The sequence below is a fragment of the Callorhinus ursinus genome, unplaced genomic scaffold, assembly GCF_003265705.2.
Source record: "Callorhinus ursinus isolate GAN/ISIS: 27379988/994484 unplaced genomic scaffold, GSC_fseal_2.0 scaffold8, whole genome shotgun sequence".
NCBI lineage: Eukaryota > Metazoa > Chordata > Mammalia > Carnivora > Otariidae > Callorhinus > Callorhinus ursinus.
The window spans coordinates 52572228-52592410 of NW_027397070.1; the positions used below are offsets into that span (position 1 = coordinate 52572228).

Here is a 20183-nt window from a genome sequence, read left to right on the forward strand (position 1 = left end):
CAGCTAAGTGATGAAAGCATCTTCAGAGTAGGAAAAAATATGGGAGAGGTCAGAAAGATGAGGAACAAGAACTGACCAAGAATTCAGCAAAGAGAATGTGACTGGAGCACAGTGGATTTAGAGGTCTTGAAGGGACCAGAGCATCCTGAGAGTTGGATGAGAGAATGGGAAGAGAGGAAGTGAAATTAGTGAACACAGACAACTCTTTCAAAGAACGATACTATTAAAGGGGTGTAGGGAAGCAGGGTGGTTGCTGGAGGGGGTTTTGGTTTTTAAAATATAAGCTATTACAGGATGTCTGATGCTATGGAAAGAATCCAAGAGAGAGGGAACAGTGTAAACGTTGCCATATGAACTGAATAAAATGTCCTGGAATTGTGACACTATCTTTTCCTCATTTTCTAATGGTAAAACAAAAAAACAAACAAAAAACCCAAAAAGTCAACTTCATGATCCATAAAAACAAAGGCAAGGGACTAATTAGCTGTGCAAATTTCTCATCTTAGGAGCTTTTACACTGCCAAAAAAGTCTGATATTGTACCTCTAAGTTTAGATGACTGTTCTGTTAATAAGAAAATCATGCTGCTTGTTTGAAGCAATTTTGTACTTCTAAACATACAATGGTAAGTAACATTTTGGTAAAATGTATTTGTAGTAGAAAGTAGTTGAAATACAATCATTTAATGTTAAAAAGCTATCAACCTCACCAACTGTCGTACAGCGTTCATCAGTTTTAGTCAACACCAAGATAAAGACTCAACCAACCATCAGCAAAAATCCCCAAAGTTTTAAGAACAAAACATAAGAACAGATGATTCAAAGTAAATTATATCCGAGATAAAGCAAATGGTATAGGCCAAATAAAGAGGTATTTATTGTGGAAATATGGGATAGCAATCTCTTTGGGAAGATACCAATGTTATATAATTTGCTACAAGAGATTACTTTCACTCAGTGCTGAGAATTACTAACGACAGTTGAGAAATTACATATGTTAATGAGGGAAGGAAGGAGAAACAAGCGGACTATATGCAGGGAGGCCTTGTTTTCTGTTTTTTAAAGATTTTATTTATTTGACAGAGAGAGACACAGTGAGAGAGGGAACACACAAGCAAGGGGAGTGGGAGAGGGAGAAGCAGGCTTCCCACCAAGCAGGGAGCCCGATGCGGGCCTCGATCCCAGGACCCTGGGATCATGACCTGAGCCGAAGGCAGATGCTTAATGACTGAGCCACCCAGGCGCCCCTGGGAGGCCTTGCTTTAAAGAATAAAACCTAATTTTCAGAAGAAGAATGAAATGTAGTAATATGAAGAATGAACAAAACATTAAGATCAGAGTTTACAAGCTCACTTCTCTGTGAGAAATAACTAATCATTTTAAAGTAAAAACAGAAGCGCTGGCCCATGTGCCCAGAAGAAAGTGACAAGCTTCATGACACTTAAGTGACAGGCACTATCAGAAACCAGACACGGTGAAACTTGCTCAGGAAAACTGCTATTTAGGAAGAGTGAGCTTCTTTGAATAATGGCTTTAAAGATTGTTCTTAAGAGTTTCAAATGCTCCTGGTGGTATACTTTTCCACAAGGATGGTCTCCTAAAGGAGTTTTCTTGCACAAATAATTTCTTGTACAACCGTACAAAATAAAAGAAACAAAATCTTTTCATTAAAGTCAGCACCTGTTGTAGGGAATGGCCTGTTTCCTTAACCATTTATCCTCTGTTAAATCTCATCACTAAATTAAGGTTTATTCCCAACCACACCCATGCAAGTGACAATGAGGTAGCAATGCCATCTTATTACTCAACCAACTTGCTAATTTCAGAACCCAATTTAAGCATGATTTAGTTAAGTTTAAACTCAGTTCCTTTTGTGCTACTCAAAACAGAGCAAGAGGCTCATTATTTGACTTAATTTTTCTTCTAATTTTTATGACTATCTGGATAACATGTTTATTGCAGCAAAGACAATCCAAGCAATAGGAAAGTATACAAAATTAAAGAAAAATTACTGTCATCTTTAGCTACCACCACAAATTCCCTTGGGCCTGTGATGGTTAATTGCGTCAACTTGGCTGGGCCACAGTGCCCAGATATTTGGTCAAACATTATTCCGGATTCTGTGAAGGTGTTCGGGGAGGATATTAGCATTTAAGTCAATGGACTCTGAGTAAAGCAGACTACCCTCCATAACGTGGGCGGGCCTCATTCAATTAGTTGAAGGTCTAACAGAACAAAGACTGATCTCCCTTGACCAAGAAGTAATTCTGCCAGCAGACAGCCTTTGGTTCTCTTTCTCTGGAGAACCCTGACCAATACAAGGATCATACTAAGTGAATTTTTTGCAGTGTGACATTTCACTTAACACTATCATTGTTCCAGGTGGCAGACTGTAGATTGGTTGTCAATTCTTAACCCTTTCCTCACCTTCTGTAGAGCTAGGGATGATGAAGTGATTTTCTTGGTAGTTTTACTAGTGACTCCTGGGGGAGGCTCCTGCCCTTCTGATGCAGGTTATCAGTTCTTCCTGAGGACCCAGGACCTGGAGGTACCGCCATCACCAGGTGTGACCACATGGAACAAACATGAAGATGAAGCTAATTTACTAAGGAGACTGAATAGAAGAGAAAGGAGCTGGAGTCCTTGATGGCAAGAGTCCTGAACTATGGAACCAAAATAAACCTCTGCTTTTGCCACTATTTGATGGGTTTTGTTATCTGAATAATGCCCCTTTTAAAACAACTATGAGTATTCTACAATAGGAAACACCACAATGTAATAATTTCCCCTCCTGATGGTCATTTATTCATTCATTTTCAAAAAGTTTATTGGGATGATGTGCAGAAAATAGTTATCACAGGCATACCTGTTAATCCTTTGAAAAGTGGGCCCTTGGCTAGAATCTGGGAACTTACATTTTGGGAGGGTTCCCACTACCCTAATAGTAGTGACTCACTGTACCAAAACTGTACAATGTGATTTACCCTCAACACGTGTTTTCCTTCTGCAATTTTGGTACATGCCAGGCCAAGAGTGATTATATGACTAGTCTCCATTAAAAACTCCAAGCACTGGGTCTCTAATGAGCTCCCCTAGAAAATAACATTTCTCATGTGTTGTCACATGTGCTAAGGGAATTAAGTACATCCTCTATGATTCCCTGGAAGACGACTGCTGGAAACTTGCATTTTGTGTCCTCTGCACTTCGCCCCATGATGATTTTGCTTTGTATCCTTTTGCTACGATAACCCAAAGCTGTGAGTACAGCTCCATGCTGAGTCCTCCAGCAAATCAGACCCTGGGGAAGTCTTGGGGACCCCTGAAGTCAGTTGGCATCAGAAGTAGGATTAGCTAGGATGACCCTGACTCACCTAAATATGGTGAAATTACTGTTTGGGAAAGGAAGGGTAGGGGACAGGGTATGATGAATCTTCGGTGGCCAGGTAGTTACAGGGTCATCCATGGTATGCAGCAGCAGCTGAGCTCCTAACTGTTGTGAGAGGTAAAAGTTACTTGTGGAACCTGAAAATGATAGATCCAACTCTGGGAGAGCAGGCTAGTTGCTTTTGGCCATGGTGGCTAAAGTGATGTCTTTGGGTTTTATTTTCTCCTCCAGATAGGAGAAAGGGCCTCCAAATTCCCAAAGGTGAATGGGCCAAAAATGTTATCAATTTACAGTGCTCTCTGCTCCAAGTGAGGTAGAGGAGCAGGATGGGGGTAAGGCGAGTAAAACTAGGTCCTAATGATGTAGAAATGATGTTGGGGTTCGGAGCCGACGGCCAAGAAAGAATTCTTGAGACGTCTTTGGTGCAAAAAAGTGGTTTTATTAAAGCGCAGGGACAGGACAGGAAAGAGCTGCACTGGCATTATGAGGAGTGGCTGATTATAGCCCAACTTTCAAGTTGGGGGGGGGGTTAGGGACAGCCTAAGTCTCTAAGGAATTTTGGAAGCAACGTTTCCAGGACCTTGAGGGAGCTGGCTATTGTTGGGAGAAGGTCATTTATTACCGTCTAATAAAACCTTAGTCATGAGACCCTTCAGATGTATATCGGTGGGCCCTATGCTTGGGCGATGATTGCCAACATGCATCTTGAGGGATAGAGATAAAGGAAGTTTCCAAAGGAATTTTTAAATGTTAAAGCAGACTTACAGGATCCTGGAGGGTTGGGCTAAGATTGCCTTTTGCCCTTAGCAAAGTATTAACACCAAGACAGCTGAGTTCTAGAAGAGTGTCACTCTGCCTGTTTTAAGGGCTTGTGAATGGGCTGTTAAGTAGTGAGGAAATTTAATTTTTCTTTTCCTTTTGTTTCCCACATCACAAGGGCTGAAGCAAAATTTCAGATAAAGCAGAAAGAAAAGGGAAGAAGGCTGCACTCCAGCAGTTTGTTTGTTTGTTTGTTTTTTCAGTCTAGCTGCTCTTGCCACGGCCTCCCCCACTCCCCTTCCTCCCCTGCATTCCAGCCAGGATCTTCCCTGGTAGCTGTAACGTTAACAAACGGTGAATTTACTTGCTGGCAGCTCAAGTAAACTTGCAATAAGAAAAAAAAAAAAAGGATTCTTTTAGTGGCTTTGTATTTCGTGGCTATCACAACTGGATGCATGATAAAAATTGGTACATAATGTTAAATGCTTATAATTCTATACATGCCTGAGGAATCATCCTGATCAGGGGAAGCCACAAAAAAGAAATGTGTTAGTGGGACAAACTTCCTTGCTTTTTGCCACCAGTGGGCGGGTTGGAATTTAAATGCTTGAGTATTGGAAACAGAACAAGTCTCTGTAATTCCTAGGTTTTGCTATGGAAAATAAGGATGTTTGCTTAGTGGAGTCTCTGTAAAAAGGGAAACAATAAGAAAAAGGTGATCCACAGGTGGAAACACACTTTTGAAACTCTAAAGAGTAGGTTTTAGTTGGCTAGTGAGTGCTTCTGAAGGTAGAGGTCTGACCTTAGAGCCTGATGTGCATGCCTGTGTGTATGTGCGTGTGTGTGCATATGTGTGTGCAGGGAGGGAGGGAGGGAGGGAGGGAGAGAGGGAGAGAGCGAGCGAGTGAGCTTGTGTACCCTAGTGCGAGCCCAAGACTGACAAGACAAAAGGTATGGCATGGCCTTGCATGCTACTTGGGACTTTCTGGCCCTGCAGCACCTTTGCAGCTGAAAAAAAGCCTCTGGCTTTTTAAAAATCCTGAATTCACAGATTCTATTTGCTTGAACTTGATTGGAAGCTAAAACCTGATGCTATCTGGAACAGGCTTCGGGCCTCGGTGTGAGCTGGACCTAACCGAGAGCAGCCAAAGGCTCAATAAACAGAACTCAGACGCTGTGGCCTCTGCATATCAGGCCACCTCTCTGTGGGGCCCCATACTATGAGGAAAATCATGGATGCCTGGCTGGATTGTCTGGGTCACAGACAAATATTCACAGGAAAGGGCTTGTTCTCTGATGGGACCATCTGAAATCAAGCTGCTGACTGGCTGTGTATTTCTGATACAGGGACTGACCACATTCTTAACTTGTGACTGTTGTCCGAAGCTATCCTTTGGGAGAGGATACATCACAGGGACTGTGATCCTCCATTTGCTCCTGACAGGTCCAGTGATAGAGGGACTTCCAGCCCCTGTGGAGCAGGTCTTAACTTGTGCCTGGCTCTCCTGATAAGATGCCATCTCCAACAAGGGACTGATGATCTGACTGCTTCCCTCGCCTCTCTCTCTCTCATGCACACGCCTTAGTGCAATCTGATTATTCAATGCAGATGTCCTCAGAGAGGGGCTGATCTTTTGTAGGCCGCTTACTGGATAAGTGATCAGGGTGAAAGAGGTGGGAGGTGACGTAAACCCATTTTGAAATTTTTTGAAAATTCAGGATTTTTGTCCTGACCAATTTTGAACATGATGTTTTTCTGGTTCAGCTATATAAAAAGGCTTTTCTGTGAAGATGTTTTGCCCCTTTTACAGAGAAGAACCCTTCCAAGAAAAAGGTCTGGATGAGAGTAGGGGGTGACTGAGAAAATAAAAAATTATAATTACTGAATGCAAATACTGATTTTGTAACAACCAACGAAAATAAACTGAAACCCCCGCATCTGGAGAGGCACAAGTGAGAGGAGAAGAAATGATGGTGTTTTTTGAAACTATTCCTGGAAGCTTCTTCCCCTTCCTGAAGGAAAACTCTCCATGCACCTTTCCGAGCTGTTGAGAGTGCTCTGCATTCAGACTGCGGAGCCTGTGCTCATACCAGACAGGGCTGGCTATGAGGCAGCAGGAGGTGGCCCAGCCCCTGCACTTGCCATGCAGAAAACCTCCAGATGTTGTCCACACTCATGAGGTAGATGAACTGGTGTCACGGACAACAAAACTGTTTGGAACTGACTGGCAGTCCCTCTGACACTAAAAACTGAACTAAATTACCTGGATTGGAAACCTTAGGACAAGATGCCCAGAGCAGGAGGCCACATCATCCTGCCTAACCTATGTCTTGCTTGGGTCGACCCAATGATGGTAAAGTCTTTGTTTCCAGGGTTACCACACGTGCCCTCTGGGACTATAGTTCTGTATGTGCACCCTATCACAACACCGCCTCAGTTTCAACTTACTGGCCAGTTGTGCTGGGCCTGAACTGATGGCTTAAGGCTAGGTAAAAAAGGTTAATATAGATATTTAGGGAGGAAGCCATCTGGCCTTTATGATTAATGGGACTTGTTAATTGGCTAAGTGCAGGGCTCATGAAGGGCAAAACTGAAATCAATACTGCAGATTGGTCTCACTCTACTGTCCAGGTCTTACTGAGACTAACTTTGCCATAAAGACAAGATAGCCAATGACCAACGAGGTAGACTGTGCAGAGAACAGTTCACATAGCAGGCTTAAACTTCTGTCCTTGAAAAGGCTTATAAGGATAGCCCTTGGCTGGTGTCTGGGAACTTAAGATTTTGGAAGGGTTCCCACTACCCTGTTATGAGTGACTCATCCCAACTGTACAAACAATATGGTTTATGGTCAACACCTGCTTTCCCTGAGCAAGTCTGCAATTTTGGTATGTGCTAAGCACAGACTGCCTACATGACCAACCCCCTACGATGACTCCAGGTATTAGGTCTCTAATCGATTTCCCTGGTAGACAGCATGTCACACATGTTGTCACAACTTGTTACTGGGGAAATTAAATATGTTCTGTGTGACTCCCCAGAGAGAGGACCTTTGGAAGCCTGCATCCAGTTTTCCCCAGACTTCACCCATGTATCTTTCTCTTTATTGATTTTGCTTTGTGTTTTTTTGCTGTAATAAATCATAGCCCTAAATATGACTACATGCTCAGTCCTGCGAGTCTCATGGAGAATCACTGAGCTGCAAGTGTGGTCTTGGGGATCCCAGACACAGTTGGAAATAAGTGTGAAACAGTCAACAAACAGCAAGAAGGCAAGTGTGGCTGGAGTCATGTGAGTGAAGGGAACTGGCAGAAGATGAAGTCAGAGAGACAGGAAGCACTTGATCATTTAAGGCCTTGTTTAGACTTTATTGTGAATGTGACAGGAAGCCACTGGAGGCTCTGAACGGGAAGGAAATCTGGTCTGGCTGCTGCTAAGACAACTGCCATAAGGGGGAAAAGGGGGAAAGCAGGGACACCAAGCAGGAAGTTCTTAAAGATATGAGACTCTTAACTGCCCTTGGGTGGTTCAGATCTGCTTCAGAAAGGAGAAACTTACGTTCATCTTTAAGGATGAGTGGAAATGATGATAATCTTGGGCAAGGGGTTGAGGAAGGTATTCCAAACAGCAGGAAGAACTTGTACAAAGACCTAGAGGCATAAACTGCATGGTGTATTCGAAGATTGGTGAAGAGTTTGATATAGCTGTAAGAGGGTCTTGGGCAGAGCTGCAGGAGATGAAGTCACAGAGGCCAGCAGGAATGCCGCACACAGAAGGCTTTGGAAATCATGCTAAGGAGTTTGTGCTTCATCTCACAGGCAAATAGGGAGATAATGAAGGGTTGTAAATAGGTGAGTTATGGATCAAATTTGGGTTTTAGGAAGATCAATATAGCAGAGATATGGATGAGAGGCCAATAAAGGAAGCAAGTCTAGAAGCAAATGTCGTATTACCCAATTCTAATGTAGTTGGGACTGCACACACTTAAGGCCATGCATATGTAACTTATGTTATATATAAACAGAGAGAGAGGTGACATGATCAAATCATGTTAGAAACATGCTGATCAAAGGCCTCCTCGCAAACACTCTATTTACTCCCAGGAGGGTTCTCCTTACCTATGGAACGCTTTAGCAGGATGGATATGGTGTGTCTAGACTGCTCACTATACATAAACCTGGGATGTATGTACTTATGAGGAATTACTTCCTAGAAAACATCACACAAGCTATACAATTATCAGGGAATAACCTGGAGATAATTTGTAATGGAAATAGCTCCCTTTCATGGAAGTGACATTCCATATGCATCATTTAGAGGCCTCATATGTAATCTGGGCCAGGGTGCATCCTAATCGAGGTAAGCAGGACCTGGGAGTAGCCCTGGCAGTCACGGACTTTCGACATTTTACCTGTGTCTTATGATAATTATATCTCTGAAGATATTAGTCAAGTTTGGTACTGGGTAAGAGCTCTGAGTCTTGTGAGTTCACAATTTGTCAATCTGACCTACTGGGTTTTCTCACAATATTTAATTCGAACTGGAAGAACCAGGATGAATGATACATTTCCTAACCATATTCACGAAAAAGTACTGACAGTACTGACAAGTCAGTTGCAATGCATGTCCCTGGTGCCTAGATTGTAGTGTCTAAATGCAATTTCCCACTAAAAGAAATTTGTTTTTGTTTTTGTTTTTTGAGAAATGGCTGATTCATTTCTGGATTAGGAAACGTGTAAGATGAATTTAAGACATCCCATCTTGCCTGAAAAGAAACAAGTTTAAAAGTCACCTATGATATTATGCTAAGCAAAATAAGTCAATCAGAGAAAGACATGTTATCATGTGATCTCACTGATATGAGGAATTCTTAATCTCAGGAAACAAACAGAGGGCTGCTGGAGTGGTGGGGGGGTGGGAGGGATAGGGTGGCTGGGTGATAGACATTGGGGAGGGTATGTGCTGTGAATTGTGTAAGACTGATGAATCACAGACCTGTACCTCTCAAACAAATAATACATTATATGTTAAAAAAAAAAAAAAAAGAAGAAGATAGTAGGAAGGGAAAAATGAAGTGGGGGAATCAGAGGGGGAGACAAACCATGAGAGACTGTGGACTCTGAGAAGCAAACTGAGGGTTCTAGAGGGGAGGGGGGTGGGGGGATGGGTTAGCATGGCGATGGGTATTAAAGAGGGCATGTGCTGAATGGAGCACTGGGTGTTATACGCAAGCAATGAATCATGGAACACTACATCAAAAAAAAATTAATTAAAAAGAAAAAGAGACAAAAAAAAAAGTCACCTATGATTAGTCCAAAAGAATGGACTTAAAGGGACTCTCAGTATGCAAAAATGGGATAATGTGAGCAATGAAAAAGAAGGACTGCAATTGCGTGAAGCAAACATATGTGAAACCCATGGATCTGGAATGATGCTCAGAAGCAAAGCAAACAGAAACAAACAAACAAAAATGTACTTACTGGCCTCCTTAGGAGGTTGCTAGAGCACCAAATTATTTGAAAATATTTCAAGGGCAAGAACCAAGCATCTATCCTGCTTGTAAGGAGTGTGTTTCAGGGTAACCAAATAGTTGATGAGGGGAAGTTTTTCTTTATAAAATAATCCCAGGTAACAAAGGCAGGAGGAATTATACATTAGAAAGCCATCACTTTGCAATTCCTAGTGAAATAATGGGTCCAGACAACAAACCAAACGGTTGTCACAATCTCTAGGTGAAAGGTTAGTGAGGAACTTCTGAAAGGCTGGATCAGACTGACACTACCCAGCTTCACTGATCAATTACTAGAAGTGGGACAATCAGATACTCTATGCCTCCGGATGTAATGTAATAGGAAGTACACAGTACTCTATGAGATAATCTCAATAAAAAACCAGAGCTAAATCTACTCAGCCTCTAGAATTAACTTCCAGTTTACAGACTAGACAGCAGATGGTGGAACAAGTTCAATGACATTACAAGGATATGACCAGTTAGATGTAGATGTGGGACACTGGATAGCACAAAGGACATTATTTCTTTACCAAATAAAATGAAATAAAAAACAAGGGATAGAGAACTGTTACAGATTAAGAAAAACCTAACATCTAAGTGTGGATACTCACTCAAACAAATCAGTTCTAAAAAGATATCTGAACCAACAGGGAAAACTGCAGAGAGACTGGGGATTGGGTGATTAAAGAATAATCGTTAATTTTGTGGGTATTATAATAGCACTGTGAGTTTGTTGGGGAAAAAAAAGCCGTATTTTTAGAGATACATACACAGGTGAAATAACATGGAATTTGCTGTAAATACTCTAAGAAAAGAGTAGATTCGTATGGGGTGGCAGAGATGCAGCAAGAGTAAGACTGTGGATGGCCGCTGACCCTGGGTGATGGGCAAGGGGGTCATTACACCCTCCACTTTTGTGAACATTTTGAAGTCTCCCTCATAAAAAAATAAAAAAGAACAAATTAAAATATAATATTTGGCAAAAATTTAAAAATGGTAATACATACTTGGCTGAGGCACAGGAAAAGGAGTCGTTTCAAAGGAAGTAAGCAGAATTACTTTTCTGAAGAACAATTTAACAGTATGGGATCAAATGTCTTTTAAAATTTTACGTTCAGTCCAGTAAATTTACTTTAAAAAACTAATCCTCAGAAAATTTTCATAAATGTGCACAAGGATACATCTAAAATGATCTCTCAGCAAAAAAAAAAAAAATTGTAAAAGAAATTGTAAACAATCTATTTCTAATTTATGGTATATTTACATGCCAATTTTTAAAGTTTTATTTACTTAAGTAATCTCTATGTCCACTGTGGGGCTTGGACTCATGACCCCAAGATCAAGAGTCACATGCTCCTCCGAATTAGCCAGCCAAGGGCTGTAAAAATTTTTTTATAGCCATAAAATTGTAAAAGAATACTAAATGATAGGGGAAAATTTTCAAGACAAACTGTTAAGCACAAAACGCAGGCTGTAAAATATCATATACATTTTGACCCAATTTAGTCTTCTTAAAACTATATATTTAGAGAAGAGCCTGAAAAGAGTTTTCTCCATCATGTTAATAGCTGTGATGTCTAGCTGATGGGATTAAAGTACTTTTAATTTTTTTAGACATGGTTTTTCTATTCATGGGTATGGATATTTGTAATAAAAAAAATTCTAATTTTGAAAAAAGATTATATTTTTGAAAGGTAAAATCTGGATCAATTTCCAAAAGTGGCTAGTAACAGTAATAAGTGGGTATCGTAGTGATCTTTGAAATAATAAACAAAATGACAGAAGGTTGGTGGGACAGGGCGGAGTGGATTAATAATTAATTCTTAGAAAGACAGGTATTTAGCACACTATTATGAGAAACAGCAAGTTTTAAATTTAAAAACAGAGGGTGTCAAGAAGGTAAAAGTCAGAAGGGGATCAACGTTTATGTAAGCTTCAGTTAGATAAAGACCTACGTCAACTTCCTAGGGTGATTGGGAAGGTTATTGTAGTAAAAATCCTAACACAATTCTGAAAATAACCAGAGCAGCATATTAGATAATCTTTCTTGAGTTTCCATTTTGTGTACCACTTGGGCAGATAATTACTTACTGGAGTACAAAAAGATGATGTTTAGGATATTAATACAAATGCAATTTTGATTATCAAATTCAGCTTATGTAACTTGGGTCAAATCTGTTAAGTGAATAACTGTGATATATAAAAATCTAGAAAATAATAAACTATTACACTCTACACATTATATGTGGTTCACAGTCAATAAAACCAGACTTCTGCATCTTTCTACACTTGTTTAAAATTTCAGTTGTCTCCTTCCTAAATTAGGCAAAAGCAAGGAAAATGTCCAGACTACCTTGTTTCCGTACTTTCGTTGGTTCTTCATAGTCCTTGTTTTCTGGATTCGGAGATTCTAGAAAGCTGATTTCTTCTGCGACACTTTCCCCTTCTTGGCTCCTGAGGCTGTCTTCCTCTTCTTGAACTGGTGATTCTAATTCTGATTCTTCAGAATCAAGAAATATCTGCCCAGCAACTACTCTGCCTGCTGCGTTGTGGTCCTTTACCGACTCATCTGATGGCAAAGAAGTCTGAAAATATAAAATATTTTTAGTTTTCAAATAGTATCAGGACTGTCTCCCACCCAATTTGACCATTACTTTTACTAATTCAGATATATCTCCTTCAGCTGTGAATGTGCCATACTTGCTCATCTCTCTAAGTTTGGTATGTGTTCATCACATGCCTTCATCACTTGCCTAGCCTGACTCTTTCTTCCAGTTTCAACCTAGATGTTATTTGCCACCAGAAGCATTCCTTAACTCCTGAAGCCTGGATTAGGAGCCCTTACAAACTCCCAACATAGCTTATACTTTCCCTTATGATAGCCCTGTACTACAACTTTCTGTTTCTTATCTATATTCCCTCAAATCCAGAGATCAGAGATCATAACTGAATGGTCTCCTTGGATACATCATCAGCCTTATTCACTCAACCAATTTAAGTGTATCAACTCTACAGATTTATAAAAATTGACAGAAGTGGAAACAAATGGCAGAGGTTAAGTCTTCAAAATTTAAAAAAACTAAAAATTAAAAAAAAGGAATAAAATCAATCTCTCACTAGGCAGTAAGAATGTTACTACCTTCAGGCTCTTACACACACAGCACATTCGAGTTAAAATTAAACCTAATAACCAACACTCTGAATGAAAATATTTATTATTCTGTCTCCTACAGGTCAGTGATTCCCTCCCAGAAGAACTAGTGTATTGATACCAGCTACGTTTTTTTTTTCTTAATCCAATTCTGTTGCTCAAAAGATAGATTTCATATCCTTTCTAAGACACATAATTCATGCTTTTAAATTGGGCATCAAATACTGGCCAATGCAAATTTTTGTACACACCTTGGAATCTAAGGATTCATCCTGACTGCCTTCTTCATCTGTAAAGAAATTTTAAGACAATTTCATCATCCTTCTTGTTGGGAAATCACAGGTATTGTTAGAGCACTTGATAAATACAACAAATAATCACCAGACGCTTGATAAATATATCTAGAATTATCTAAAAAATGGTTGTATTCAACAACTGTACAGAAAAGATTAGGTAAAAGGAAAACAAGGGGTGAGATGGGCATAGTTCTTCCTCTTTCCCCAGGGAAGGCACTAGCTTCATCTGTTATTCAGGTGAGAAGACCGACTACCACCACCACCACTACCACCACCACCAAAACCAGACAATTCTTCAGATACCATCCAATTTCTTCTGTTCATATTTAGTCTACTACTGAGTTACTAAACTTATAAAAATCAATCTCTGATCTTATGGTTCAGGGTTCCACCTATTATTTTCCTCTGCTCAGAATCTGGAGTTAAAGAGCTTATTTTAGTGCTGATTAGCATTTTACTGTTCACTGAGACTACTAAAGATGGACACTAACAATTATTATTATGTGACAGATTTGCCAGACCAAGATATTTAGGATTTGTGTTCTACTCTACTGAAGAGTTAACCAGATAAAAGCAAAAAGTAGCATCATGCCATCATGTACTCACTCACATGAGATTTATTAAGAAATCAGTATCTCATATTAAATAAACAATGAATCCAGCCCCTGGCTACACCTTTCTTCCAAATTCTTATCTGCTGCTTTGACTTTGTCCAATTATGTTAATTTTCCTTCTATTACTCTGTGTTTTTCTGCTATTACTTCTGTTCTAATTGTTATTCTTTTTCTTGTTCTTACACAAATACATTGAACACAGTGTCCATACACATACATTTGGTCATTGTATTCCTGACCAGTTTAGAAACAACAACAACTGTTAGATGATCTCTAGGCTTCCTTCTTGCTCTTAAAATGATCTGATTTTATCCAGGAGTGAGCTTCAGTTATAAGCTCAGAAGCTATATGAGAAATTAATCAGAAGACAAAATGCTATAAAACCCTGTGCTTTTTACCAGAAAATGTGGTGTTATGGTTGCCATTTATCTTTACTTCATATGGTTACATCCTAAATATTATTCATAACTTGTAACTCTTTCAAGCATAACAAAAACATGCTTTGGAGCTTGTATTATCAAAATAGTGAGCTAACTTTAAGAAGTACAACCAACTCATTATGTATAAAATATACAACACTATTTCATAGTATTTGTTTCCTTTGAATATTTGAGAAAACTAGTCTACTAATGAGGTTTTGCTATATAAGAAAAGTGCTGTCAATTCAAAGAACACGTAAACTATAGCTAGTTTCACATTTACTACTTTTAGACTACCTTCCAAATATGTTTTATTTCTGATGGGTAGGGAAGAGAAGGGTACAGCATGCATTAGTCCCACAGTACCCATTAGCATCTAGGTAGTGATGGCACTTAATTAACAATCATCCTTCATGCTAACTTCTTCACAAGTTTTAACCAAAGCCCAAATTCTAACATATGGTTCAAATTCCATTCTCAGCAAACCTTTGGCTAAAGGAAAAAAAATTCATCTCTATTATATATCAAAGTTGTATGTATGGATGTGTTTAAATAATCACAAATTATTAACTAGTTAATATATCAAGAACTGATGTTAAATGTGTAAATTATGTATACAGTATATCCCCAAACTTTAGATGAGCTGGAACTCTTAAATCACTAATCACTAAATCATGAAATGTAGTACCTTCTCACAACAGGTCACATATGGAGCAAATAAGTATATAACACAGATACCTATAAATAAATTTGAAGACATATACATTTGAGACACTACAAGCTATTACACATTCGAATAGCAAAATGTGTTTCTAAACTCCAAGAGACATGGAAACATGTGACATCAGGGTTATTTCACGTGAATTGCATCATGCTTCTGTCTCAAACTAGGAATATATGCTAAGGTTACTGGTAAATAAAAGAATTCTCTCTCATTTACTAAACTGGGAAAGTCAACTCCAGATGGTAGTCTTAAAGCATAAGCTATTTTCTCTTTCACACTGATATATCCATTCACATAACACTTTTATAGAAGTTGCTTATAATCTAGAAACTTCTGATATGTAGTAGTCAGGTAACAAAGACACTGAAGTTATGCATAAACAAAAGAAAATGCTTTTAGCAGAACGCGGACATCAAGAAAAAAATGCAAAAGAATTCAATGAAAAGTTATAGATTTCTCATTCAACTATGACATCCAAAATATAATGGTTTACATTACGTTAGTAACTGTATACTTTCCTCTGAAAAAGACCAATTTTCATTTTTATTATATCAGCCAACCAAACTGCAAAAAGTACCAGGGATATTCTTTCAGGGAAAAGTAATCATCACAAATTCATTTTCCAATTTGTCATGTAAACTAAACAAACTGAGAGACCTTCAAACACAGAAAGTCCTAAGAGTTTGGTGAAAAGAGAGCAGACATCCTGTTCTCTGCTTTACCACTGAATCTGTGCAGATCCTACAATACTCCTGATTTTTAATTACTCCAAACTGAGGGCTGGGGAGCAAAGTTCAACACCTGGCTTCATTATATATTAATTTTTACACATGGTTCAATATAGCAAGTTTGGTCAGCCTCTTCTTTCTCAACCTGTTAAGAGAATAATACCATCTGTCCTGTTGACTCAATGTTTTAAGGAACAAAAGAACAGTGAAATTAAACATTGTCTGCAATCTGAAATTTACTGAGTATCTGATAATAGAACTATTACCTGAAATACTTAGCAGTGGACCTAATTTAAAAGATTCTGTAACACTGTTTGGCATAAAGAAAAAAAGCAAACCATTTGTCTCTTCCTGCTGAAAATAAGAAAATGAGTATTTCTAAGTGAGAAAACTTACAGCATTTTTCATTATTGAGGAAATGGAGAAATATCTTTTTAACCTCCTCCTTTATTCACAGGAAAAAGAAAACATTTTGAGTAAAAGTGTTGTATTTTTATATGCCTCTAAAACAAGATATGAAATAACAGCTACTAACAGTGATAGGATCAAGATTCCCTTTGTTGGCTGATGGTACCTGGTAAATACGCAACTTGCTTTGGTAACCACTAACATTCAAACTTTAAGTCAATGCAAAATTATGGCCCAAGACTTGATTTTTAAATAGGAGCAAATCTTTAAACTAATACTGAGGCTGACTTTATACATAAGCAATTTAATGAATAAAAAAAGTCAACTGAAAATCCATGTACTCAATTTCTAAAACTTTACCTCACATAAGTGTTTTACTAGGATTGCACTTCACGTGAGCACGGTAGTGCCTTTATTACCTATCAGCATGCACATCTCCGCTGTTTAGTTCTGGCTAAGTATGGATTTTGCCTCTGCCGGAGAAATGCTTTGGCACAGGCACTACGATGGAAATCAGAGCAGACATTTTTCGAACCCAGTCCTCTGCTTACTTCAACACAATCCAAAGATTTAACACTTCAGTGTTAGTAATCCGCTATTACAACATCCCAAGAATCCCAACTGTTGATTAAATGACTTATTCAAGTACCATCTCCACTGACCTGAAGCTCTTAAGTATATGAAATCTAGTTAACGGAAGACACAGGAAAATGTTTGTAGGGCTTTAATTTTCTTTAAATTCTGCAAATTGAATCCAGAGGGATACTTACTATGTTCTTTAACGAGTCATTCTTACACTTTAGTGTGAAGAATTACTTGTGAAGCTTGTTGAACTACAGACGCCCCGACCTGTTCCAGACCTAAAACTGCATGTTTAACAAACTCCTAAGAGGAATTCTGATGCATGGGGTCTATGGCCCATCAGGTACTCTATCCATTACAATCAACAGTTTCATTTCATACTTCCTTTGGTCAAATAATTGCTAACAGTGCTTTAAGAGTTAGGAAGAGTTTTGGAGATTTGGTCATGAATGCAAACCATTACTAAAAAGGGGGAAGGCAGACCTCAAAGCATGATGTTGGCAGTAAAGTAACTAGCATATGCTTGTTGCTTTTGAAATGGTATCTCAAACCACAATATGGATAGAATTTTAGGTTTAGACCTCTTATTTTAGAAACAGAATGACGTTATGGCATTGACTTACAACTAGGACAGATAATTTGGGGATTCAAATAGCCATCTGGGAAATTTTCTGTTGGGAAAAAAAAAAAGAGAGAGAGTTGACATTTATACCCTGCTTTGTTCCAAAAAAATTTAAAGCCACAGAACAGCTGTCTTGTTAACTAAACTGATTAAAATTCAAAAGCTTTACTGTACTAATTGTTTCTTCACAAACACTACGTGCTTCTTTGTCAACACTTTCAAAATAAAAGTTTTCTGATGTAGGCAGACTGAACTATTAAAAAAGAAAAATACATTTCAGAACCATAGTATTAATCTGCTAACTGGAAAATCAATTCAAAAGCACATGAAGTTATATATCTATACAAAACATGAAAATCAGCTGCTATACATTTTAAATTTATAGGGACCGAGATTTTCTCAAAAAAATCAAAGTTACATTAAACAAACATGGGGCAACTCAGAAACACTGTGACAGAGATAAACACCACTTTCTCGGGAATATTTCCTAAAAAGGGATAAAGAGTGGACACAGTTACATCAAAAGTCTTCATTTTTAAATAGACAAAGAGACAAGGGGCCACCTCAGGTGCTAAGCAAATCCACCAAACCACTGTCAACATCCCGGTTTTGATGCACCTGGCTCTGCTCAGTGATAACCCCAGGTGTGTCCATTACTTAATTTACAAATCCCAAGCACATAATCTGTTTGAGAATTGAGGAAGTTCCAGTAAGGCTCAGGTGTCACTGCGGATCTAAGCCAGCTGACGGGATTCATTCCCACAGAGTCAATTCCTCATTCGCGAGGAGTCGCGTAAAGTTTGTTAAGTGAGGAGAGGTGTGGGCAGGGTGACCGCCCCTTCTCTTCCTCCCTTTCTAGCTCCCGAAACACCCCCTCTAGCCCAGGCCAGCCAAAGCCCGAGGAATGACAGCGAGTGACACGCTAGTGCGAGGTGTGACCAGAGAGAGTGGAGTCTCCAGCTTGAGCCCCCACGGCCCTGCCCCGGGATGGAGGCCGGGGGGGGGGGGCGGTGGCTATCGGCCTCCAGTCCGAGGGGGCGGATACTGACCCGAGGATGCCGAGGCCGAGCCCAGCAGCACCGCACAGAGCAGCAGCGTCAGCCCAACTCGGACCCGCATTCTGCTCTCGCGGCCGCTGCCACCCCCTGGAGCTGTCGCTTTCGCCTCTGCCACCACCGACTCAGCCACCGCCGCCGCCTCGCCGCTGCTCTTCCTGCTCTGGTCTCCTTCCTCCGCCCCTTCCCAGGCCTCTCTGCCCTAGTGCGGAGCCAATCCCCGCCCGCCGCCTCGGGCTCTGTGCCCAATCCCCGTAGTCTTCCCGCCCACCTTATTGCCCCGCCCCCAGGGTCAGGCGTTGGCCAATCATTTTTGCGATATTCCCACACCGGCTTTCCCGGTTGGACCACGGCCTCACGACATGGCCCCAGCTAATTGGTAGATCCTGGGTTCAACCATCCCGGAAACAGACCGTGAGTCCAGGGCCGGGAAAGAAAAGAAAGTAACTCAGGACTACAATTCCCACAATGCACTCCATGGGCCTCTTTCGAAGTGTGGTCTCGAAAAACGTAGCCCGTCATGGAGCAAGATTTAAAAAAGTGCAGGTGGCTGTTGCAGTCAAGAGAACTTACTTAGGTAACACCTCGGCTAGACGTTAGCTCAAGGCTACCAACCCACAGCCTATTTTTTCTTTTTTTGAGCCAACACATATGTATATATCAAGGAACACACATTATAAGGTTAAGAGTTTGTAATGTGTTAAGCTCTTCTTCCTCTTTGTTTTTTTGTTTTTTGTTTTTAGAAAATTTGAATTGGACAAAGTGATATCAACACTTACGAAAAATACAACATCTAGACTGAGTTCGAAGTATTTTTTTTTGAATTTAGATAAAACAATGCCATATATAGGGAAACCAGGATGGAACTCATTACCCCTCCTCCTTTCCCTTATAAAACAAAAGGAAATAAACCGCATCCGGTGCAGATCATTTCAATGCTAGTATTCATTTTTAGGAGGGCCACCAAGTAATAATCATCTGGAAAACGTGCCAACAGTTTTTGCCAAAACCCTTTCAAGCACTTGTCCTTATCCCTCTCTTTTTGTGAGTTACACTGTTCTCTTCTTCGGTGACTGAGTTCAGGAGGCTGGAGTAATGTATTTGGAGACAAAGGTGATGGCCATTGCATTGCAGACAACGAAATAGTCTTTTGTATTAAGTACCACCTCTAGGCATGCTCCCACTGGGTAGCAGGCAGTGGCTTGGTTTTCCTGCACCTTCATCAAATTGTGTAATTCTGTCCACCCACCGTCAGCTCAGTCCTGAGTTGAACTCAGTCCTCAGCTCAGTTTGAGGTCAGGGTTCTGGACAAGTCCACACTGGCCACATATCTTAATACCTCCAGGCATTTTCTTCTTTTTTGATAGAAAATCCTCTTTTTCAGGATGAGGATAAAAAACTAACTGCTAAACAAAACAAAACAAAACAAAAACCAAAACCAAAAAACAACCCTGCAAAACCCAAAAAGCTAACTGCTGTTCCACATTCACATCAGAGTGGGGGGATGAAGGAAAATATTGTCCTGTTATTCTCCTGTTACCTCCTTGGCATTCATCTCTATTTCTGTCACTAACAGTGTTTCCTCAGAGTTCCTTTGACTTTAAATCATAGAGTAAATTCTGGTATATTTTTCTCCCTTTTTCATCTTATCAATCATCACATCCTAACAATTTGAGCTATATAATTACTCTTTTATTATTACTTTAAAAAAAATTTTTTTAAGCAATCTCTACAGCCAACGTAGGACTCGAATTCACAACCCCGGGATCAAGAGTTGCATGCTCAGGGAGTCTGGGTGACTCACTCAGTTAAGTGTCTGCCTTGGGTTCAGCTCATGATCCCAGGGTCCTGGGATGGAGCCCCACGTCAGGCTCTCTCTTCAGTGGGGAGTCTGCTTTTTCTTCTCCCTCTGCCACTCCTCCTGCTTGT

General features: G+C 39.9%; 1 protein-coding gene across 2 annotated transcripts in view; it reads right to left on the reverse strand.

Annotated features, from left to right (window-relative positions):
* Window positions 1-18435, reverse strand: part of SEL1L (SEL1L adaptor subunit of SYVN1 ubiquitin ligase) — a 55608-nt gene extending 37173 nt beyond the window's left edge. For both annotated transcript variants that reach the window (XM_073895685.1, XM_025869521.2), the window contains exons 1-3: window positions 18249-18435; window positions 13058-13095; window positions 12009-12240 (exon numbers count right to left, since the gene is read on the reverse strand). In XM_073895685.1, coding sequence (XP_073751786.1) covers window positions 12009-12240; window positions 13058-13095; window positions 18249-18318 — 340 coding nt within the window. In that variant the 5' untranslated portion in view covers window positions 18319-18435. The remainder of the gene's footprint in view (window positions 1-12008; window positions 12241-13057; window positions 13096-18248) is intronic.
* Between the last annotated feature and the right edge of the window lie 1748 nt (window positions 18436-20183).